The following is a 24,259-nucleotide window of genomic DNA, read 5'->3' as shown; positions in this document are numbered from 1 at the left end:
TATAAAAAAATAAAGAAATAACCTGTTTTGAAAGCATTATCCTCCTTTTGTCCCTTTTGCCCACTTAAAATATCTTTATAGGACTGTTGTCCAATTTCTGGTCCTCTTTGGCCAGAACTCGATTGAAAAATACATTTTTAATGGCAATGAGACTTTCCCAGAATAAATAAAGGATAAATAGAAATCACTTTGCCAAAACAAAACAAAAACAAGCAGATTCCAGCTTCTAACTTGTGACAGGAAAGTTCACTGTTGCTCAAAATGAGTTGATATCATAAATACTGGGGATCATCACTGAGCAAATACTGTAAATCACTCTTTGCTACGACACCCACTTGCGCATGCGTCTTGCAGTCTGAGTGGCTCACACGTGGGTGCAGAGGTCCAGCCATCCTTCCATCCATTCAGTCAGTCTGTCAATCAGTGTGCAGACCGCAGCTAACCCAGCCGTTTTCAGTCTGTCCTGCAGGAGCAGAAGTTACTCCGGGACTCCAGCAGAGACCAAGTTTGATCCCAGACAGCGTAACTGCTGCTGCACGTAAGTTAGCGAATGTGCTTTCTGCTAACTCTGCTGCCTTTTAGCCGCTTAGCTTCCACACAGGAAACATGGAAAACTCCCCCAGCTCTTTTTAGACACGAGTCACTTATTAAGAAGTTGTATCCCTTATAATGTGTCGTTGTTGTGTTACAGTCAGTTGACATAGAGGTGTGTGTGTGTGTGTGTGTGTGTGTGTGTGTGTTTATTTATGTTAAAGGGGGTTGCAGTTTGTAGCGTGTTTAACACTAACAGAAAACTCCTGACCGTGCAGTGTGTGACCTGCAATCAGTGGGCCATTTATCAGGATCAGGATCGTGTGTGTGTGATTTTATATTGGACATAGTTCTGCATTTATTATTGTAATGTAGGTTTTATTAAGTGTAAAATTAAGGAAGTTTAATAGAATGTTCACCTGAGCCACAGCAAATATATAAAGAAATGAATAAATACTTTTGAAACCATGAAATCTTAAGTGTTAATGACAAACATCTCTTATCTCTTGAAAATCTGATGACATGAATTCTTTTTTAATTAGAATATTTTTTAATAAATAAATAAATGGTAAATGGCCTGTATTTGTATAGCGCTTTTCTAGTCCCTAAGGACCCCCAAAGCGCTTTACACAACCTGTCATCCACCCATTCACACACACATTCACACAATAAGTGCTAGGGTACTGCTCATTTTTCTTTAGGGGAGCCCAGAATTTCTTATGTGGAGGAAAAAAACGTATTCTCTGCACATGTGTCAATACATGTAGAGTACAGATCAAAGAAAACCTTCACATGTTGGTTTTCTAACCTTGCAAAAGTGTTATACATCTTTCAACTTGAGTCTGGATCTAGACATTTTCCAGATGTTTTACCAAAAATGGATTAACTTCTTTTTGTAATTAAAAATTGGAATAGTTAATGACTTGAATACACCTTTCAAACTTTGTTGTGGTCCCTGGCAGTGTTGGGGAGTAACGGAATACATGTACCGCCGTTACGTATTTAAAATACAAAATATGAGTAACTGTATTCCGTTACAGTTACCGTTTAAAAAGGTGGTATTTAGAATACAGTTACTTTGTTGAAATAAATGGATTACACAGCGGTACCTTCATGTTTCATATTGTGGCGGGTCAGGACTGTTTGGGTTTTGTTTGACAGCTATGTTCTGTTGTTCCAGGCGGCAGCGTTACGGTTGCCATGGTTACAGGGTGACGCTCTCTCTCTGCGTGTTTCCTGGGTGAGAGAGGCCTTTTTGTTGTTGTTGTGCTAAGCTAATAAGCAGAATGCTACAGGCATAGCTCTAAAGAATGTAGCCTCATAGACAGTGTAGTCCGTGCTGCAGGGAGAATGGACTGCCATACACGTTATGTGTCTGTGAGCGAGGGAGGGAGAAAAAGGAAAAGTATGAGCTGTCATGAGCAAAAACGGGAGCTGGAAGCATGTAAATATAATAATAACCACTGCAGCCAAGAAGAGAGCCTGACGAGCCCAGTTGTAAGTAAGCTATTAAGACTCGACTGTACACCGTGTTCGTGTTTTCCTCCAAAAACAATAAGTTCTGTTGGAGCAGCCTTTCAACGCCTCTCTCTGTCTCTCGCTAGCAAAGTTGACCCAGACAACAAAGTAAAGCTAGTTTTCGGCTACGAGCCTGAGGTATTAGCCAGAGGTCCCTTTACTACGATTCGGAGCCGCGGACCTTCAGTAACAGTAATAAATCACAGCAATAGTACATTCATGTAGTTGTAAACAGCATGATAATATATTAAGTAATCAAAAGTATTCAGAATACGTTACTCTCATTGAGTAACGTAACGGAATACGTTACAGAATACATTTTGGGGCATGTATTCTGTATTCTGTAATGGAATACATTTTAAAAGTAACCTTCCCAACACTGGTCCCTGGGTTGTATGTTCAACATGCTGATATCGTTGGCTTTCTGTGACGATTTGCAACCTTTTTCTCCTTTTGAATCAAACGTACAGTGGACTGAAAACTTTTAGAAACTACAAATAAATTGAGATCGTGCAGTATTAATAGTTTTTTATTTGTTTTGAACTCAATGTACAGTAAATGAAAATTAGATTTCAGTGTGTTTTCTGCTAATGTAAATTCTTAGAATTTCAAATCAAAATAAAGTGATCTGTACCAGCGTTCTTCCTCTTAGCTCCTGTTCCACCTTTGTAGCAAATTTCATGAAATTCACCTCTGTAGTTTGTGTAATCTTGCTGAAAATCCAAAAAAAAGTCGGAGTGAGAATTTATCTTGTAACATCCTCTCTGTTCTGTGTGCCTTCGAGGTCCTTGACACAAAATGTGCAGATTCAGCCTCCCTCCTCTTTCTTTTATCCCTTCATTAAATCGCTGACTCCATGATGATGAAATCCGGGCGCTGTGTGGCCCATAGCATGTTGCAGGACTCCAGTTCTTTTTCCTGTTTGGGTTCAGAATGAAGTGTAGCCCGATCCTGCTACAGCGTAATGGCTTGTGTTTTTGAAAAGTGCCGTATCTAAACATAGATTACTCTGCTATACTGAGAGATGGCTTTCACAGCCTCTCTGAGGTCTTGCGGAGGTGTTGGAATGGGTTGTAGGCTTTTTGCAGTATTACGAGTGGCCTGCTATCGCATTATTGGTTTGTCTTGACCTGAATCGATCTGGAGACAAGGGTCGGCACACTTAATATTGGTCATCAATTTCATACTTTGGACTCTGATTTAATGACTCGTTACTTCAGAAAATGCAGTTAGTAATAGGCTAAATCAATTCTATTGACAAATGATCCCTAAAATTTACCTTCTTTGACCCTCTACAATTGATTTGACTAATGCACTACCCTCTGGCTTTTAACTGGATTTGTGTATCTCTTCATCAGTCATGGCTGTCGTGAGGTTCTACAGTAATGAAGCTCTGAAAAGTCGGGCCTTACAAAGGGCAGCCAAGCTCTACCCACATCTGTTAGCCACGACCGAGCTGTGCTACAATGTGGAACTGACAGGTGAGTGTGTAACAGGCCTTGAAGATGCTAATTATTATGGATGTGGGTAGAATGAGGATTAAAGTCACTGAATTCACCTTAAAGGTTTTTTACTAGTCTACCACTTACATCTGTTTATAAAGTTTTGTCCTGCTGTGATTTTTCTCCCGCAGGCTGCGAGAGTCTCAGCGATGAGCAGAAGGGGGTTCTACTCTGGTTGTTTCGTCATCCTCTGCACGCAGAGCCGCTGTCTGAGAAACCAAACCTCACAGAGGGCAGTGGGGAGAAACTGGTGGAGATCGGGCCCAGGTACTGCTGCCTGGTTTTTAGAGATAATTCATTTGCATCTCACAGTCTTTTTGCTTAGCACAAAACACACAGACGCCATCTGCAGTTGCTTTACCAGGCAATCCCTGCTCTTATTTTGAAAGTTCAGTCACTGCCAAGCAGCTAGCCCTGGCCTTTCCCTGTGAATCCTGACTTGGTGAGGTCCCGGCTAGGTAGCAATCAGCTGCTTTACCAGCGAGGATCCGACATCCACCTCCACTGTTTTTGGATTGCAGCTGGGATTGCTAGTCCTTGTTCTTTTTTGAGATCCACAGCACCTCTCTAACTAAAATGGTTCAGATATTGCAGTCCTAGGCAGCAGGTCGCAATTACGAGCTGCGAGAAGGTGGAGCTGGAAGAAAGATACAAATCTGTACCTGTGCATTTTCAAATGTTTGTGTTCCAGGTGCTCTATGTTTGTTTTCTTGGCAGTTGGCGATACATGTGCATTTCAATTTGTACTCTATTCTTTGACCACATATACCCCAACTTTTGTTCTTTCTGTTTTTTTCCTCCTGCCTTTCCTGCCTTAGACATTGCCATTCTGTATAAATAAGATTCCAGTTAGTGAAATGAGAACTTAAGGTTATGAAATGCAGGAAACAAAGAAGTCAAACTGGTAAACTGCAAACAAGCCAGGCCGTGAGGGTTCTGGCCAAGACGTTTGTGACTTCCAGTAGCATACATTAAAATAAATACCGTCTGTACTGAACAATGTTAGGCAGGTGTTCACTGTGACTAAGGGTAAGTAATATGGAAATCTTTAAAAGTGCTGCACAGACTGGAGGCGAGCCTGACTTAAAAGTAAATAGGGAAACATATGGTACAGTTTTAATTAAAATAATTCTTTTAAATCGTTCATATGAGAGAAAGTCTACATTATAAAAAAAGTCTTTTATGTTCTATTTTCAGGTTGAACTTCTCCACTGCCTGGTCCACTAACGCTGTGTCCATCTGCCAGAGCGCCGGTCTCACTAATGTCACCCGAGTTGAGCTGTCGCGCAGGTTTCTCATCAAGGTGTGAACACACACACACACAGAAAAATCTACGCATATATATATTTTTTTCTTTTTCTTTCACGACTTTACTTTCTGGGTCTAATGTGAACTGTCTCCGCTTCAGCCCAAGACCGAGCAGAGTGTGAGTGAAATCAGTGGAGATGTAAAGAAGCTGATTGAGTGTCTGTATGACAGCATGACGGAGTGCATCTATCAACACCCCATCACCTCCTTCACTGTGGAAACGGAACCTCAGGCGGTGTTCGACGTGGACATCCTGGGGAAGGGTCGCGCAGCCTTGGAGAGCGCTAACGATGAGCTGGGTGAGAATTTATTCATTTTATATTTTTTTTACACTTTAATAGAGTTTCCTTACTGGGGCTCTCTTAATTAATGGAGCATTATTGAGCTTCATCCTCTTTTAATTTCCTCAATCAGTCTTTTATTGCATTTAATGAACTGTGACCTGCCTCTCTCCTCTCTTTGTCTGCTCTTCCTTTACGCTGCTTCTCAGTCTTACAGTGGTCTGTGAGTACACTGCTAATAATGTCACATGATGCATGACATTATTACTTAGCTGGTTGAAGTCACAGGACGGCAGTGATGCTGCGGATTATCTTGCACGTGCATGTGTGTCTAATGTAAAACCCTAAAGAGATAAAGGCGGTCGATTGAAGGACTGAATAAACTGATCTGAGTGATATTTGAAGCCAAGATTTTTGTTTTGTTTGTTTCTGGTTGACTAAAAGTTTTTAGTCCTTGTACCTGACCATTTTCTTTGTTTGTTAGTTAGTTTGTTAAGGTTTGTAACACACAGAAAACAAGGGACTGAACCAGTGCTTAGTCCACACATGGCGAAAAACTTACATATTATTTTATTTTTTATCTTTAAGCGCTTAGTTGCAGGCGGTATGTCATAAAATCCCAGTTTTACAGGCATAAAATGGTATTTTTGTACCCTTGAGGTGATTCTTAAAGAGCTATTAACTAAAAATTTGGCGTATCAGCATGGTGTGTAGTTTGTCCTTAAAAAATTGGAGAAAACTGGAGAACAAATGACTTATTGGCAGACCTAAAAAAAAAGGTGAATGGTATCTGAAATGGAGTAAAAGCAGAACAAAACACTGTCAGTCATGGACGGGCCTTCCCGGAGCCCTGACCTTAGCATCACTGAACACTGTGAGAACATCTTGTCATCAACTAAAGGCAGAAAACACTCAGAGGTCTTTGATTTTTATTGCCTAAGCTGTGTTGAAGAACAAAGGTGCTCATACCAAATACTGAGTTTTAAAACTGTACCGACTCTATTTTTGTCTTATATACTATATTAACATTAACATGCAAATAAATTAGAAGTGGCTTGAGACATTACTGTATAAGATAATAAAAGCAGTTAAGTTATTTTCCTAGAAAAAGTTGGATGCAGCGGTTAATCACACTTTAAAATCATTTTTGTTTCCCTAGTGACACTGATTTTATTTAAGGATCATTGCTAAGTTAATGTGTGTCATTTCTAAGTCATTCTTGGTTTTATATTTTCTTGCTTAAATTATTGCTATTTACCGCTCTCAACTAACCATCTTTAAAATCCATTGAAGTCTGTCCAAAATGCAGCTGCACATCTTTTAACTGTTTCCAAGAAGAGATGTCTTGCATCTTTATTCACTCTCTGTTAGCTTTAGAGTCAATTTTAAAATTCCCGTTTTAGCTTTGAATGCTAAAGCACTCCAGTATATCTCACTCGGTGTCTCTCCTTCGGGTTTATGAGTCCGTTGTAACATGATCTTCTATTCGCCGACCTGGAGCTGCAGTCACACTGCGGTGAAAGCTGTAGGCTGACAGAAACAGCCAGTTGCAATTGTTTGACCAGACGACCTTGTGTCCTCTTCAAACTCCTTAATTTTTCCTTTAAATAATATTTAAAGTTTAAGGAAATCTCCTGCAAAAACAAGCTCAATACCAAAATGATTAAGATTGCAGTTACGGCTCACAGTAAAAATACTTTTTGCAGCCATACGAACAAGTCAGTTCTGTCATCTGTGCGTAACGGCGATTTTCTGTGTAATGACCCAGAACTGTAAAACATTTCATGTGTCTGCACGCTGAGTGATTATTTCCTCCTAATAACGTGAACAGGGTTCAGGCTGACACCAGCCACAGCGACAGAACGTGGCGTGCGTTCTTATGTTCATGCTCTGCTTATTCGCTCAGCTTCATTAACATTCACAAGCACTCAAAGAAATGAGAATCATTTCGGTGCACGTACTTTGTAGGCGCCGCCATGCTTGGCTGGTGAATTGAGGAGATAATTAAAAAGGTATATGTGGAATTCGTTCTGACTACAGCTGCTTTGAATCCTTGTGAAATCAATTTTACACTCAGTGTTTTGGTGTTTAATAGATGGGACACGAGGTTGTTATGCAGTGTGGATCCTTGGAATGCTAATTGTAATGTGTTCATGCTAAGTACTGCTTAAGTTTAAGTGCAGTGGAAGTGATCAAATTTATGTGTAAACGAGCCAAAACCATGTCAGAGTTGTCGGCTTTCTTGTGTTTTGAAGCATGTTTGAATGCACGGGAGTGTGTCGATTGATTTTTGTTTCGCCCGAGGGTTAAATGATATTTTTCCAAGTTTATATATAGAGAACTATTCAGGGGAAGAAATGCTGACCGAAGCGCTGTGCACCTTTTTAGAAGAGCACGTTTTGAATCGATAGTAAATGGATGGAAACTACTCGGTGCTCTTTAAATGATCGGGTGATGCCATGTGGTTGTTTTTTCAGTATTGAGAAATTTTATGGATGCACTTTTGTGGTTGGTGCAGGCTTGGCCTTTGACGCCTGGGATCTGGACTACTACACATCGATGTTCCAGAGGATTGAAAGGAACCCCACCAGTGTGGAATGTTTTGACCTGGCCCAGTCCAATAGGTGGGGTCGTCTGCAGTGAACAGATTGGCGGGACTGCTCTGTGTGTTTTTTGGTATTTATACGCTGCAAGGCTTTCTTTGTCCTTCCCAGTGAGCACAGTCGTCACTGGTTCTTCCGGGGGCGGATGGTGATCGACGGGAAGGAGCAGAAGGAGACTCTTTTCAGCCTCATAATGGACACGCAGCGGCACAGCAACCAGAACAACGTCATCAAGTTCTGCGACAACAGCAGGTAGCAGTGGCGACAGCAGGGGCGAGCACACTTGTGAGCGTGTCTGTCTATTTTGGCTCACTGTAAATTTTCTGTGTGTGTTCAGTGGCATCAAAGGCATGGAGCTCGAGTTCATTTGCCCAAAAGACCCATCCCAAGCGAGCCCGTATGAGACTCGGCGCTCACTAAGACATGTCATCTTCACAGCAGAGACGCACAACTTCCCGACTGGTTAGGGCGCAAAAAGTTTTGTACTTATTTAAAATGCAAGTTTCTGTTTTTACCTGAGATTAATCGTGAGCTGGATGGACATTTTAGGTGTATCACCGTTCAGCGGAGCAACAACAGGGACTGGCGGTCGTATCAGAGATGTCCAGAGTGCCGGACGAGGAGGCCACGTCATTGCTGGCACTGCAGGATACTGCTTCGGGAACCTGCACATACCAGGTCCAAGACTCTATGCATCTAATATTTAAGGGCAAGCTTTAAAACAGCCGTCCCAACCTTTGTTGCGCCACGGACCGGTTTAATGTCAGACAATATTTTCACGGACCGGCCTTTAAGGTGTCGCAGATAAATACAACAAAATAAAATGATACAACTAAGACAAAAACTTTGTAAATATAATACTAAATGTGAATTCACTGTCTAACTTTATTAGCAGGGTCCTCCTGAAATGCGGCCACCACATTGAGAGTAACGTCCTCCTCTCTCCCTCTTAATGCTCTCTGGTTGCTATGGTAACATGTAAATATTTCTTTCAAAATAAGACACATAACTGCAACACGGGAAAAGACCCAAAGAAGCAGAGTTAACGATAAAAACCCTGAAAACCATAAATTTCACACGCGAGCGTCAACTCTCGCGCCCCGGTACCAAACGACTCACAAACCGGTCCGTGGCCCGGGGATTGAGGACCGCTGCTTTAAAACCTACAGGACAACAAATTAAAATCCACATATTAGAGTTATTATAATATATCACAAGTCTTCACTACAAAGTAAAAGTTTTAAATACCTAAATATAGTTTTTATCGATGAGTTATTTTGGCACCATGTGAGGATGCTAGAATAGTTTTGGTTAAAGTTGATGTTGATCAGTGAATTGCCAGTTGAGGAAAGTAAAAAGGTGGTTTCATTAAAGTTTAATAATTTTCTCTTTAAAGGTAAAATCGAAGAATTTGACCACATTCATTTAGATAAACCTAGGCTACATCCACACGTACCCGGGTATTTTTGAAAACGCAGATTTTTCTATGCGTTTGCACCTTTCGTCCACACGTAAACGGCGTTTTTGGTCACTGAAAACGGAGATTTTTAAAAACTCCGGCCAGGGTGGATATTTTTGAAAACTCAGTTTTTGCGTTTACGTGTGGACGAGAAAAACGCAGAAAACGCAGCGTCAAAGGTGTGCGCCTTTTTTGACGTCACACTGTGTGCCACGTTATTGTTTCGGTGAAATGAATTTCTACAATACTGTTACTGTTAATTGTACTCTCTGCAGTGTTTAAATGCTTACATATACACACATAGTTACTGTCCCTCCACACATACGACTCGGTTCTGCTTCTATGCCCCAGCTTTGTTTACTTTTTCCCACCGAGGCTTCTAGATTTCAGATTGGCCAACATTTCTGCACGGTTAGGAATATAGCGCCACCTGCTGCTTTGGCATGTTCCTAGCAGCGTTTTCCTTCATTTCTGCGTTTACGTGTGGATGGGATTATTTTTTTAAAATGAAAACGGAAAGTCTCCGTTTTCAAAAATACCCGTGTACGTGTGGACGTAGCCCTAGACGTCATCTGGATAACAGTTAAAAAGAATCTGAAAGTCTTGAATGATTTGCCACACACATGGCATCTATACAGAAAATGGATAATGGTCTAATAATGAAACCCTGAGGCACAACATGCCAAACGTGAAATAGATGCATTTTTGTTAATAAGGTATCAGAAAACATGGTTGGACTGTACTGCACAGAAACTGACCTTGAGTCAACATGTCTTTCCATCTGTAGGATATGATCTCCCATGGGAGTGTAAAGGAGAGGGATGGGAGTATCCCTCCACCTTTGCCCCTCCTCTGCAGGTGGCCATTGAGGCCAGCGATGGAGCGTCGGACTACGGCAACAAGTTTGGAGAACCTGTCCTCTCAGGTAGGAAGACCGTACATACTAAACACGTAAGTTTAAACAACAACACAAATCCAATATTATCTCTGTTGTTGCAGAAAATTCATTTTGTCTCTTTTCCTCAGACTGCTTCCCAAAAACACTGCATCTTTAAATCTGTAACCTGTTTTCTAACATAACTGTACAAATTTATGAATGACTATTGAATTATTTCGGCACTGCTTTAACATATAACCCTCCTTTAGGCTTTGCTCGTTCCTTCGGCATGCGGCTGGCTAATGGGGAGCGACGGGAGTGGATTAAGCCGATCATGTTCAGTGGTGGTCTCGGTTCTATCGAAGATATCCACGTGAAGAAAGAAGCGCCAGAGCCTGGTGATGCTTTAACACACTGTGTGAAATGACATTAATCAATTCAGAGGCTATATTTACACACATTGATCAGAGACTCTCTGCTGCTCTGCTGTCCATCAGGAATGGAGGTGGTGAAGATCGGAGGGCCGGTGTACAGGATCGGTGTAGGAGGAGGAGCAGCCTCTTCTGTTCAAGTATGGACACTACAATTAATCAATGACCTCGCGTGACGTGAATGTTTTTCAGTATTTAAGTACATGTAAACTTGTAGGTCCAGGGGGACAACTCCAGCGACAGGGATCTGGGTGCTGTCCAGAGGGGAGATGCTGAGATGGAGCAAAAGATGAACCGTGCTCTCAGGGCATGCCTGGAAAGAAGTGGCGGAAATCCGATCTGCAGTATACATGATCAGGGGGCAGGAGGAAATGGTGAGGAAAATGTGGCTTCTTTAAGAGGTTATTTAAAGCTGAAATGAGAGAAAAACCAAGGTATTGAACCTATACTCTCATTTCTTTTTTTAGGTAATGTGCTCAAGGAGCTCAGTGAGCCAGCAGGAGCTGTGATATACTGCAGTAGATTCAAGGTAATCACCACATGAACACAGCTTTCTGTTTGTTTTTAAACACATTTCTTGTATCCTCTTTTAAATCCAACAAGATAAATGTCTGGATTTATTTTTATGCTTGTGTTGTAGAAAGGTGACCCCACACTGAGTGTGCTGGAGCTTTGGGGGGCTGAGTATCAGGAGAGCAATGCCCTCCTGCTGCAGCCATCAGACCGCTCCTTCCTGGAGAGGGTGTGTCAAAGGGAGAAGTGTCCTGTTGACTTTGTGGGAAACATCACAGGAGACGGCAAGGCACGTTTTAGACTGGCTCGAGTCGATAAATGCACATCTATCATACCGGTCATTTCACCTTGTTGGCTAGGTCATAATGCCACAAGTGTCTCGCTGAGTAAATCCACGCTCAGTGAATTACTGATTTCTCACTCAGATTGTGCTGATCCATGACGAGGGAGGAAGCGGCGATGAGGCAGACAGCGGGCGTCGTCCTGTGGACTTGCAGCTGGAGTGGGTTCTGGGAAAGATGCCGCAGAAGGAGTTTAAGATGGAGTCACTGGCCCTGAATCATCAAACACTGAGTCTTCCTGCTGGGTTGACTGTCAAAGATGCTCTGCACAGAGTTTTACGTTTGCCTGCTGTGGCGTCCAAACGCTACCTGACCAACAAGGTGTGTGTGTATATACCCGTCTTACAGTCTCTTGTTTTTAGAAATAACTTGTGCAGACACTGATTCTCTCTGTTGTCTCTCTCTCCCTCCATCAGGTGGACCGGTCTGTGACTGGGTTGGTTGCCCAGCAACAGTGCGTCGGCCCTCTTCACACCCCATTGGCCGATGTGGCTGTTGTTGCTCTATCACCTTTCAGCCTAGAGGGAGCAGCAACAGCCATTGGGGAGCAGCCAATTAAAGGGCTGGTGTGTCCTGCAGCAGGGGCTCGCATGGCTGTGGGTGAGGCTCTGACCAATCTGGTGTTTGCAAGGGTAACAGAACTAAAGGTGAGTAAATATGCAGAAACAAACAAGCTTAATTAATGTATCGCAGATATGCAAAAATGTAAAAAGATGTATTTTTAATCCCAACATGATGTAATTATTAGAATTTTATTTTATTTTATTTTATTTTTTTTAAATCTTGTCAGGATGTGAAGTGTAGTGGTAACTGGATGTGGGCTGCTAAGCTGCCTGGAGAGGGGGCGTGCCTGTGGGAGGCCTGCCAAGCCATGTGTGCAGTCATGGGTCAGCTGGGAGTGGCCATCGATGGAGGCAAGGACTCTCTGAGCATGGCTGCTAGAGTTGGAAAAGAGACGGTCAAAGCTCCAGGTACTGTGTGTGTGTGTGTGTGTGTGTGTGTGTGTGTGTGTGTGTGTGTGTGTGTGTGTGTGTGTGTGTGTGTGTGTGTGTGTGTGTGAGAGAGAGTGAGAGAGAACTGTCTAAACTTAGCTTTCGCTCTGCTTCTTTTTCAGGTGCTCTTGTTATTTCAGCATATGCTGTTTGCCCTGACATCACTGCTACTGTGACGCCTGATCTCGAGGATCCAGATGGCAAAGGTATAACGCACACACCAAGACTCAAATCTGTCAGTGTTTTAATGGCATAAAAAATAAGTTAATTTTCCTTTATTTCTGTAGTTTTTTTTTATTTCTATTTTCATGCTTCTCTAACTCACGCAGCACACATCGTGATCTTAGTAAGAGACAGCTTGCCTTGACTTTTTGTCCTCTGTCTGCAGGCGTGTTGTTGTGGGTTCCTCTCAGTCCAGGCCATCATCGTCTAGGAGGCTCTGCCCTGGCTCAGTGCTACAGCCAGCTGGGAGACTGCTCTCCTGACCTGGACCAGCCAGAACTATTGACAGCCTGTTTCAACACCACTCAGAAACTCATACACGGTCAGTTTGCACAGGGTAAACATCTCCCTGCCACAGAAAGGGAAAAAGTTGGCATCGAATTATACTGGGAGCAAAGTTTTCTTCAGTGTTTTTGTCCCCCCCCCTTCAGTTTTGTTTAAATATTCCATTAAATTCTTACTGCACAGCCACAGCTCTGCACTGTGACAAGAGAGCCACCTAGTGGCTTGGAAAGCTCCTAAAAAAATAAGAACAACAACATGTAATCTATTTTGTGTCCTTTCAGATTGCCTGCTGAGTGCAGGTCATGACATCAGTGACGGAGGCCTTCTTACCTGCTTGCTAGAGATGGCGTTTGCAGGAAACCGTGGGATTGATGTTGAATTGACTTCACAAGGAGCTGGAGGTTAGAGCCTGAATGTGTTATTTCCCTTTCCTTACTAGTTAATTACACATACATAATGCAAAATAACTGTGTCTTTACAATCTTTTGCCACGTGCAGCCATGGAGCTGTTGTTCAGCGAGGAGCTGGGTTTGGTTCTGGAGGTTTCTCAGTCAGATTTAGAAACTGTGTGTCAAAGATACAGCGATGCAGGCGTCCAGTGCCTTCATATCGGCAGAACATGTGGCTTTGGACCAGAAGCCATGGTGAGATGTTAAACCTGGCACGGACTCAGGTCTTGTGTCTTTGTAAGGGATGACCGCTGTCTTTCATCTCACTCGTCTTCCAGATCAGGGTCCGTGTAGATGGAAAGGAGGTGCTGAGGGAGCTGCTGCCTGACCTCAGAGCAATGTGGGAGGACACGAGTTTCCAGCTGGAGCGTCTCCAAGCCAATGAGCTGTGTATTAAACAGGAGGAGGAGGGGCTATCAAAGAGGACACAGCCATACTTTAAACTGACCTTTAACCCCTCTGAAATGCCCACCATCAGCCAACCTGGTATCAGTGACTTATTGTACTCCAGAATTGGAATTAATGGTTGTTTTTATTATGAAGTCAAACACTCTTTGATTATTTAATTGTCTATAAACTATAGTTTAGCATAACAGTTGTACATGCTGTGAGGGTGCATCCCCACTGGGGAAGTCCTCCAGGAACAACAAACCTTTGAAACATTTTATTCAGTTCGCTAGTGTTTCAAACTGCCAGTAGCAACACTGAACTGATGCAACAGCTAGCCGCTAACTGGTAATGCATTGTCATCCATTGTTGTTTTTCTTTATAAGTCTGTTTTATCTTATATATTTTCCCTTTACATCATTTCCCAGTGTGCTGAATGGAATGAAACCATATTTATTTAGTGGTTGGACAGCACCACTAAATTCTTAATCATTTAAATTCAGATATAATCATTAATCATTAATACTCTGATTTTTTTTTTATTAGGTTTTTTTTGTATTTTAAACTGTTCTGCTCTTTTAGCACGTGTTGCTGTGGTCAGAGAGGAGGGCAGTAATGGAGATCGAGAGATGTCTGTCTCTCTGTACATGGCGGGCTTTGAGGTCATTAACAACAGCCTTATGAACCAGATATCTGCTCATCTAATTCTAAACTGTGTTGCACGTGTTCATTATTGAGCTTTGTAATGTAAATGTGTGTGTAGGTTTGGGATGTCACCATGCAGGACGTGTGCACTGGCTCACTAACCCTGGACCCTTTCAAAGCAGTTGTCTTTGTTGGTGGTTTCAGCTACGCAGACGTCCTGGGATCAGCTAAAGGTAATCGCACTCGCATGCTCTCAGACGTAAACCACTGTGAGATACATATTCTTTTTTTCCTGCGTAACAATATTACTTTTTCATAAAGGTTGGGCAGCTACTGTTGCCTACAACCCCAAAGCCAAGGCTGAATTTGATCGTTTCCGACAACGTGAGGATACAGTGAGTCTGGGCGTATGTAATGGCTGTCAGCTGCTCGCCTTGCTGGGCTGGGTGGGAGAGAGCGAGGAAGGAGTGGGTAAGAGGACATAGGCAGAGAAAGCCATTGAAATGTTTCTTGAAAATGTGATGATTGAAATAAAGCAACACAATACCTTAGTAGTGAATTAAAACAGAATTGTTTAGAATAATTTTTAATCCTGATGTTTTTTTTCTTGGCTTTTTTATTCTCACCAGAATCTGAAGTGGTGCTGAGTCACAATAAGTCAGGCAGGTTTGAGTCGCGTTTTGTCAGCGTTGGGATCCAGGACTCTCCATCCATCTGGCTAAGAGGCATGGAGGGCTCAGCGCTGGGAGTCTGGGTTGCACATGGAGAAGGTAAAGTCAGATCAGTCTACTGCTAAGCAGAATTTGTAGTCAGGTTTAAACGAGCGAGCTTAGTATCATGACAGTGGGTCACAACTTTCTGAACTAAATCACAGTGGTAACTTACGCTTAACTTAAACTCACCAGCTGTAAAAACAGTACTCACAAACCAGTTCTGTTCTATTGGAAAATGGTGTCTTAGAACCGCGCTCCCCAACCCCCGGGCCGGTACCGGTCTGAGAGTTGTTTGGTACCGGGTCGTGAGAGTTGAGACTTAGGTGTGAAATTAATGGTTTTCAGGGTTTTTATCCTAAAAACCATAAATAATAAACCATAAATTATTGTTTTTATCATTAACTTGGTTTCCCTGGGTCTTGTGTGTCATGAATAAATTTTCCTTTTTTTTGGTACCGGTACTTGTTTTTTTTTTTTTGTTGTTGTTGTTGTATTTATTCGCGACACCTTAAAGGCCAGTCCGTGAAAATATTGTTGGACATAAACCGGTCTGTGGCGCAAAAAAGGTTGGGGACCGCTGTCTTAGAAGACACTAGAGTAGGGGTGGGGGAACTCTAGGCCTCAAGGGCCAGTGTCCTGCAGGTTTTAGCAGGTGTCCTTGATCCAGCACTGCTGATTTATATTGCTAAATTACATCCTCAACATGTCTTGAAGTTCTCCAGAGGCCTGGTAATAAACTAATGATTTGATTCATGTGTGTTGACACAGGGTGATATTTAAAACCTGCAGGACACCAGCCCTTGAGGCCTGGAGTTCCCCACCCCTGCACTAGAGGATCCTATGAAGCTCAGATATTCAGAGATGATGATCATAGATCATTTAATTAATTTTATTATAATACATGAAATCTCAGGATGTTTGGACATGAATTCTTTATATGTGGTCAGGAGTTGATCAACCAAACATGAGCAAACTTGGCCCACAGGGCATCCTAGGCCCAGGATGTTATCAGATCAGATGTCATCATGTTGCCTACCAAACATCAAGGGGCTAAAATGATCCATATGTAGCATTTATTCTTACAACAGCTTGCAACTATGTTATGACTGTTCAATTTTCAACAGGCATAAAATAGTATTTTGCATCAACAAGGTGATTATCAAGAAACTATTAGCTGGCAAACTTGGCATATCTTCTCATGATGCACTGTCTCTAAAAACTTTGCAGAAACTGTATAAGTACAAAAGACGATGTGGCAGGCTTAAAAGCTATCTGCAGGAAATGGATAGTAGCTGACAGAAGAGAGAAAAGCAAAAACCTGGCATAAGACCTGAGAGATGACATGTTTCTCTTCAGCTGATCTATCTGCTGTTCACTAAACCCTCATCAGAAATAGTCTCGGTGGAAGGTTGGCTGACGAGAAGTCGTTTTTGAGGGAGGGAAATGGAAGTGGGGGAAAAAGCTGAGGTATATCAGATTACACAAGAACTGGACCGAAAATCTGTGACATCTGTAAAACACGTTGGAGGCTCTGTCGTGGTTCGGCCATGGTGTTGGGATCTTGTCAGAATGTATGGAATTATGAATATAGAAAAGTATGCACTAAAAGTGGTCGTAGCCAAAATGTTCTAGCTTTATATATTTCCATTAAAAATTTGCACACGTCAATAAATCACTCAGCTATTTATCATTTTTCTAGCAGAATGTACAGAAATGGTGAGCCCCCCCCTCTTTAAACTTGCATAACATCAAAGATTAATCTGGTTGCCTAACAAGTCAGTGGGTCAGTATGCTCCGTAATCAGCACCTGTGTTTAGTATTGATTTTTCCCCTAACCTTTTTCTTTCCCGTAGGTCTTGTGCAATTCCGTAGCTCTCGGGCTCAGGACCTGATTATTTCTGGTGGACTAGCCCCCCTCCGTTACCTTGACGACCAGGGTCATCCCACTGAAGAGTACCCTCTCAACCCCAACGGCTCACCTCAGGGTATCGCAGGACTCTGCTCCAGGGATGGCAGACACCTGGCCATGATGCCCCACCCGGAGCGCTGCACCCTGACCTGGCAGTGGCCCTGGGCCCCGAGGGACTTCAGACCTTCTCTCACACCTTCACCCTGGCTGCATATGTTCAAGAACGCAGCTTCTTGGTGCAGCAATCAAGAGTGATATTCCTCCATTAACATGTTTCTAGTGCTGTCAAAGTAGGGGGTCAACTAAAACTGCCATGTCTGTTTACGTTTTGTTGCCCAGCTTTTTACCCACTGGGGTATGCTGGTGTTTATGCATTAATACTGCCTGTTATACTTTATTGACTTATGGATTAAACATGAATTCCATAGGTTTAATCTGTATATTGTACAAAACTGCAGGTCTGCTGTTATTAGTGTTGGTCTGCTGAAACATCCACTACTGAACTTGCTAACAATAAATGATTTAATACTGGAAAAAAGTGGTGTTGTGTGACATGATAAAGAACAGCTATATAAATCAATAAATATTGTTTATTTAAACCATAAAAACTTAAATTTATACAATGTCAAGTATTTACATGGATGTCAATAATACAGTACTGATGTGACACATGTTCTGTAGCTTACTGGAACAACACGTTTGGTTTTTTTTTAATATATATATATATATATATATATATATATATATATATATAATGGTCCTAAAAGACCCCTATCTGTGTCTCTGGGAAATCACAAGCTAAAAAGAATAATATAGATTATTAAAATATAAAAATAAAAGATGCATGTTAATAGACACTGGTACAGATTTTTTTTAAAAGGGAAAACAAAGACAAGTCAAACACTTAAGGACTCAAGAAGGGTTAAGGATTTGTAACCACATCTGAACCTACAAATTGCATAACGTCGTATTTTTAGTTAGTTTAGCATGAACTCTGTAAACAGTTCACAAAAACACCTGGAATCTGAATCTACATTTAGGGAGGCTCAGACAACCTCTAACACCTTGACTGTTGCATGCTGTGCAGTTGTCAATATTCTTCTAACCACTAATCCAGCCAGAGGGAAGAAATTCAATAAAAGTCCATGTCTAACAGCTTGTGCTGCCACGCTCCAGCTGCTCATGCTCTCTAAAGTGAATCTCCCATCACTCCCTGTGAGGTTGTAGCATTTCCAGGTTGTCCTCTCTCTGGTGTTATTTGCTGGTTGATATTGATAACGCAGATAAGGAGCAGGATGACCACCACCAGGTCGTCCAGGAGACCTAGCAGTCCACAGAGAGAGGGGTCTGTTTCTAGGGTGCTCGATGAAGACACGGCATCCAGAGCAGGGGAGGAGATGGACATCACGGTCCCCACGCAGCACAGGGCAACCCTGAACAGAAACAGCCACACGAGTCCTCCCATGGTGCCCAGGCCACGAACCAGTAACTGCAGAAGCAGGGGGGTGTCACAGAGGTAGTCTGTTACCTGGAAGGGTGAGTATGCAGAAGGACGTCAGACAACCAGATACCAAACATTTCAAGTTGGAGCAATCAAAAATGATCCACAAGATTTTTGACTGAGCACTTCGACATGGGTCAGGGGTATTCTGCTGATTTCCTGATGCTGCATTTATTATATTTGTGTCTCTTAAAAGCAAGAAATAAATTATTCTAAATGTATAGTCAAAAGTAGTTCCAGTTCTTAAGCATGAACGCTACAGGCAGTGTTGGGGAGTAACGGAATACATGTACCGCCGTTACGTATTTAAAATACAAAATATGAGTAACTGTATTCCGTTACAGTTACCGTTTAAAAAGGTGGTATTTAGAATACAGTTACTTTATTGAAATAAATGGATTACACGGCGGTACTTCCCTGTTTCATATTGTCGCGTTTAGGACTGTTTGGGTTTTGTTTGACAGCTAAGTTCTGTCGTTCCAGGTGGCAGCGTTACGGTTGCCATGGTTACAGGGTGACGCTCTTGCTCTGTGTGTTTCCTGGGTGAGAGAGGCCTTGTTGTTGTTGTTGTGCTAAGCTAATAGGCAGAATGCTACCGGTATAGCTCTAAAGAATGTAGCATCATAGGCAGTGTAGTCCGTGCTGCAGGGAGAATGGACTGCCATACCCGTTATGTGTCTGTGAGCGAGGGAGGGCGAAAAAGGAAAAGTACGAGCTGTCATGAGCAGAAACGGGAGCTGGAAGCATGTAAATATAATAACAACCACTGCAGCCAAGAAGAGTGCCTGACCAGCCCAGTTGTAAGTAAGCTATTAAGACTCGACTGTACACCGTGTTCGTGTTTTCCTCCAAAAACAATAAGTTCCGTTGGAGCAGCCTTTCAACGCCTCTCTCTGTCTCTCGCTAGCAAAGTTGACCCAGACAACAAAGTAAAGCTAGTTTTTGGCTACGAGCCCGACACAGAACCCACCGTATTAGCCAGAGGTCCCTTTACTACGGTTCGGAGCCGCAGACCTTCAGTAACAGTAATAAACCACACAGCAATAGTACATTCATGTAGTTGTAAACAGCATGATAATATATTAAGTAATCCAAAGTATTCAGAATACGTTACTCTCATTGAGTAACGTAACGGAATACGTTACAGAATACATTTTGGGGCATGTATTCTGTATTCTGTAATGGAATACATTTTAAAAGTAACCTTCCCAACACTGGCTACAGGATATGTTTTCAAAGGAAAAAAAACACACAAAGAAGGTCACATGGCTTCTAGGTGTGTCATTGTGAGCTGTTGAGCTCATACCTCCTTTGTCTATCACTGTTGGTTAAACAGGACAATAACTGCTAGGTTGCATAAGAGGTATTCCCTTTTCTAACTCTTCGAGGAAATAATGAAAGAATTCTTTTCTTCCCTTTCAGATGCCCCGATAGATACCACGGCTTATGATATCTTAGAATAATAATAATAATAATAAAAGTACTCTTGGCTCTTTGATAGGTGAGTTTGCTGTTGGGGAGTAGCAGTACAATGATGTTACTGATGTTTTAACAGAGTACTGACCCTGCGTGGAGCTCCAGAATAACGCTTGTTGTAGGCTGTGATTTCATCGAGAACTTCTTTTGACTGCTGGTCTGATCGGGTCTCGTTGAACAGGTGGCAGAGCACGCTGACCTGCAAGATTGCAAGCATATTTATTTCACGGCCACGCTCGTAACACATTTATGATGTACAGTAAAAGAACTACGAGAATACCGCACCTTCTGTCTGCAAAGAGGACAACTGATTGCATCTAACCATGACCCATGCCTCCAGTAGGTGATAAGACAGGGAGCTGCAGAATCAAACACAACTATTTATTTAACTCGTCATTTAATCTGTAACAGATAGTATCAAGGTTGGATGAGTGCATTCATGCCATAAATGTTACTCAAAAGCTACAGATATGAACATCTAATTGACCATCTCAGATATGCCCGAAGAAATTCCAGGAGAAACACTTCCTAATAGGAATTTGCAGAATTATCCAGAATTTCAGGTTCTCATTTCTACTGTTTTGGGGGTTTATTTTTAAGCAATAAATTTATGCACAGTCATGGTTCTGGGTCATAACTCTGCACAAATTGGCTTTTGTTGTTATTCTTAAGCAATCTTTGGCTGCCACATATAAATATGAGATATTTTCAAAAATTCATATTGGAAACATGAGAGCTCACCATCCCAAGTTTTGGATATTCTTCAAAGAATATTATGTGCCTTGAATATGAGAAGCTGTGAACAAAAATATCAGTCCTCTACCTGCAAAAATGTGGTGTCTTTAGGTCTCCAAATCTGCTGATAGAGATTGGACATAATATTTCAGGGATTTCAACAACAGTCATTATATGCTATCCACTCTTGAGACTCTATATTCATAGTGCCATGTTACCAGATATTTACACCAGAAAACCGAAGGATCTAGCTCAAGTTATTTAAAAAAAAAACAATCCCTAAATGACAGAACCTGAAATGTATTCCCCATTGACAAGTCAATCTTTCTCCTGGATTCTTTTTTTCGGGCAAATCTAAGGTAGAATGACCCTGTAGCAAAAATTACAAGAGCCCTTCTCAAAAGCAGATTTGTAAAGACCTGAACATTTTTACATGGTTAGCCTAATATACGGATACGAGCTCTGTTTTTTTATTCTATGTATTATACACCTCTCAGGTCAACTCTCCTTAATGCTCCAAGTGTAGATTATGAATTTGGGTTAATGATGTTGAGGTTTTGCTTTCCTAGTAGCTGGCATAAAACCTCCATCTCGCATCGTCTGTGAACACATACCTTACTGTGTTTGGTCGTTTGCTGCTCTATCTACAAGTGTAATGGGTGGACCGTGGCAAACGTTAATTATTAAAAGCCAAACAGATGGGCCAAACAGATGGGCCTGGAACAGCTACAGCACACTACTTCTACACTGATCAGTGAATAAAGCGCATAAACTAAGACACGAAGTGTGAGCCCTAATCACAGATGATTGACCGAACGGGTGTGTGCATAAAATAATTAGAGTCTGAGAAGATTTTGGTCAGTTTGTGTAAATGTGTGCAGGATCTCGTACCGCAGAACAAATGGCCACAGTTCGTCTGGACTGGGAATCTGGCCGTCTGCAGGCAGACTGGGCAGTGCCAGTCTCGTCTGTTCGAAGACTGACGTGCCTGCATGGAGTCCTAAAAACAGGAGAGACGAGGAGACATAGAAGTGAAAAGTAGGTCAGTTGTGGGCAAAAGACCTGCAACTGACAAATAAAGGCTATCTCATCTCTCAAGTAGGAAGAAGGAAAAGGACAATGACAGAAGAATCGATAAGCTTTTTCTATTCCTATTCCTGGTGTTCATGGATTTCAAGTGAAATAATCTTTGAAAAGCTTATACCGATGTAACGGTGAAACACAGAACACAAAACAACAGAAAACTTTTGATTTGAGTCATGCAAGCAGTCACATCAACTTCCTCCACCAGACTGTGCCCCCAATAAAAGCAATAAATTACCTTTTTTATAACACAGGAAGTGTCTTATAAATAATGTTTTCCCAGTTTCCGTGTAGGAGAAACTGTTTTAAAAATCCAAATTAATGTAACTCTTTAAGTTAAACCACGAGATTCACCCAAGTGCTTCAGAGATAGTGACAAACAGAAGTGTAACCCCCACTGAAAACAAGGAAATATAATAAGCCCCTGCGTGACATGAGCTTTACTGTGAGTGTATGCGTTTGTGTGAACCACTCACCTTTAGGCAGCTCATATACATTGATGTTGACTGATCAGGTGTGCACAGCAAATACGTGGATTATCCTACGGGCGACCCTGACTCAGTGGAACTTCAGTCTGATCTGAAACATGACATGACATAGCAACATAGATAAACACACCTGTAATGCAAGTTTATCTAAATAATGATTTAATTATTGATGCGTGAGATAAAGAGAACAGAAGCTCAGCTCTTCTCTGTTTGCGGATTACGGCTACTGATGCTCCGACTTCAGCGTTCGGACTGCTAATTTAAATGGTTTGTAAAGCTTAGCCTGCACTAACAGGTGAAATTATTTTTCCAGATGGAAAGATGAAACTATTAATAACGATATGCTCAAATCAAAGAAGGCTGCAGATTTCATTTGTCAAATAACTTCAGTATCAATTTATGGCTTAGATCTTAGGTCTGGTCTTTCATACAAATCAAGAAATCTGTAAGAAACACACTCAACAAATTCCCCCAAACCTTCTTTAACAATTTGGTAAAGCACAAAATCATATTTCTATTACAGAAAACATTGGAAAAAAGACTCACCTGGACTTAAATCTGTTGCACGGGTTTATAGAGGTTAGGCAGATAGATAATCACTCTCTTCTAGAAGGAAGTGAAGTGCTGCCCAACAGCATCACTGAACAAAATAAATTGAAGCTCCCTGTTAATGATCAACTACATTTTCCAATATCAGCTGGCCTGAGAGTCTTTCTACTTAAAGGGGACAGCATTGTGGTCAGATCAATACATTGGTGCTTTGTACAAAACTCACTTACTTCCCTTTAAAATAGGCAGCTGTCAACCTTTAGTCTCAAAAAAATACAAAAAAACGAGAAAAAAATCAACATATTTGTCCCTTCAGTCTGGCCAGCGGTAACCGGTTTGGGTCGCATGACCAGATCAAAGCCAGAAAAGATTCCTCCTACGCTTTGTTTAAGTAGGTTATATTTGAACTTGCCAATAATTTACCCAGAGTTTACTTAGCCAAAACCTTGTCCATGCAATGCTTTTTTATATTACTACACTAAGGGTACTTCAACTGATCCTTTGATCCAAATCCAAGTTGCAATGTGAAAGCAAGAAATGTCCAAATCGGTGGATAGTAAAGCCATTAAAAACAGAGTACTACATGAACATAGCATTGACTTATTGTGGCAAATATTTGTGGCAAAGCAACCTCTCTGGTAGTGCCAAATGTTGTGACAGCCATCACGTACTTTTCCAAGGCAGCTATTGCAGAAATATCTTGTCAAATATTTACCCTGGCACTTCACCATACCTTAAAAGCTAAAAAAGGGAAGTTCATGTGGATCAAATCCTCTAAAAATAGCCACTATAGGGTCAAGGTCTGAGTGGCAGAAATCAGGAGATAAATGAGGTCCTCATCCAAAGAGAGTTTAATGGGTAAAGTCCAGAGTCAGTTCAAGCACGTACTATTTTACGAGTGTGTCAAATTTTAGCTTTGATTTGTGATGATTAGGTTGCTTGCTGAGTGATATAACAATCCCCTTATAATAGGTGCTCTTTAAGATTTGTTTGTAATTTTCCATGGTGTTGCTTGGGAAAGCATGTGACACAGAGAAGATTTCATATCAACTAGACACAACCTCATGTGAGGCATAAAATAAATGGGTAACTTGAGAAATTTATTGCCTTCATGGGAAATGATTTACTCGCAGAGAGTAGCTGACATGCTGCCAGGGTTTTAGTGGCTCTTTGGGAACAGTGCAGATTACAGAAAATACTTGTGTAGCCAATAAAACGTGTCCTAGGGATTATCATTCCAACAGTATTTATCTTAAAGCTCTGCCTAAGAAAATTTGCTATGCAGGATTTTTAATTTGTTGGGTGTGATAATAAAATATTTTAAAGCAGCGAAGCCAAACATGATATAAACTGCAGTTTGACTTGTTTCAAGCAGCAAATAGTTTGAAATATTTACCTTTGCCTTCAAATCTGATTGTATTTTTTGGGAATTCGATACTGTCTGGTTTTTCCTTAAGTTAT

The 24,259-nt window shown here is 41.6% G+C and overlaps 2 protein-coding genes across 2 annotated transcripts; one reads left to right on the top strand and one right to left on the bottom strand.

The window, feature by feature from the left end:
* The first annotated feature begins 359 nt into the window (after positions 1-359).
* Positions 360-17,520, top strand: pfas (phosphoribosylformylglycinamidine synthase). Its single transcript, XM_087836290.1, has 28 exons — positions 360-538; positions 3,408-3,530; positions 3,683-3,818; positions 4,749-4,854; positions 4,960-5,158; positions 7,659-7,764; positions 7,855-7,995; positions 8,081-8,205; positions 8,293-8,421; positions 9,990-10,127; positions 10,349-10,477; positions 10,577-10,650; positions 10,728-10,884; positions 10,978-11,039; positions 11,151-11,312; positions 11,449-11,685; positions 11,781-12,011; positions 12,155-12,335; positions 12,479-12,562; positions 12,745-12,900; positions 13,145-13,264; positions 13,362-13,507; positions 13,591-13,798; positions 14,282-14,361; positions 14,463-14,577; positions 14,666-14,815; positions 14,974-15,114; positions 16,911-17,520. Exons 2-28 carry the CDS (start codon positions 3,410-3,412, stop codon positions 17,219-17,221), a joined length of 3,945 nt encoding a protein of 1,314 aa, XP_087692416.1. The 5' UTR covers positions 360-538; positions 3,408-3,409; the 3' UTR covers positions 17,222-17,520.
* Positions 17,521-17,740: 220 nt separating this feature from the next.
* Positions 17,741-22,945, bottom strand: LOC102781456 (E3 ubiquitin-protein ligase RNF170). Its single transcript, XM_006790112.3, has 6 exons — positions 22,796-22,945; positions 22,238-22,340; positions 21,570-21,678; positions 20,229-20,302; positions 20,032-20,142; positions 17,741-18,494 (listed from the first exon to the last, which is right to left on the bottom strand). Exons 2-6 carry the CDS (start codon positions 22,256-22,258, stop codon positions 18,156-18,158), a joined length of 654 nt encoding a protein of 217 aa, XP_006790175.1. The 5' UTR covers positions 22,259-22,340; positions 22,796-22,945; the 3' UTR covers positions 17,741-18,155.
* Between the last annotated feature and the right edge of the window lie 1,314 nt (positions 22,946-24,259).

This window comes from Neolamprologus brichardi, chromosome 23, assembly GCF_056152115.1.
Source record: "Neolamprologus brichardi isolate AB-2024 chromosome 23, ASM5615211v1, whole genome shotgun sequence".
NCBI lineage: Eukaryota > Metazoa > Chordata > Actinopteri > Cichliformes > Cichlidae > Neolamprologus > Neolamprologus brichardi.
The sequence above is the reverse complement of the archived record's forward strand: the minus strand, read 5'-3'. Positions and strand labels throughout refer to the sequence as shown.

Excerpts from the sequence above, each read along its gene's own strand:
- pfas (XM_087836290.1), top strand. The coding sequence starts at position 3,410 with ATGGCTGTCGTGAGGTTCTACAGTAATGAAGCTCTGAAAAGTCGGGCC. Across the intron at positions 11,313-11,448 it reads ACATCACAGGAGACGGCAAG|ATTGTGCTGATCCATGACGA; the intron begins GCACGTTTTAGA and ends TTTCTCACTCAG. Across the intron at positions 14,816-14,973 it reads AGAGAGCGAGGAAGGAGTGG|AATCTGAAGTGGTGCTGAGT; the intron begins GTAAGAGGACAT and ends TATTCTCACCAG.
- LOC102781456 (XM_006790112.3), bottom strand. The coding sequence starts at position 22,258 with ATGTATATGAGCTGCCTAAAG. Across the intron at positions 20,303-21,569 it reads CTGTGGCCATTTGTTCTGCG|CTCCCTGTCTTATCACCTAC; the intron begins GTACGAGATCCT and ends TTGATTCTGCAG. Across the intron at positions 20,143-20,228 it reads GTCCTCTTTGCAGACAGAAG|GTCAGCGTGCTCTGCCACCT; the intron begins GTGCGGTATTCT and ends GCAATCTTGCAG.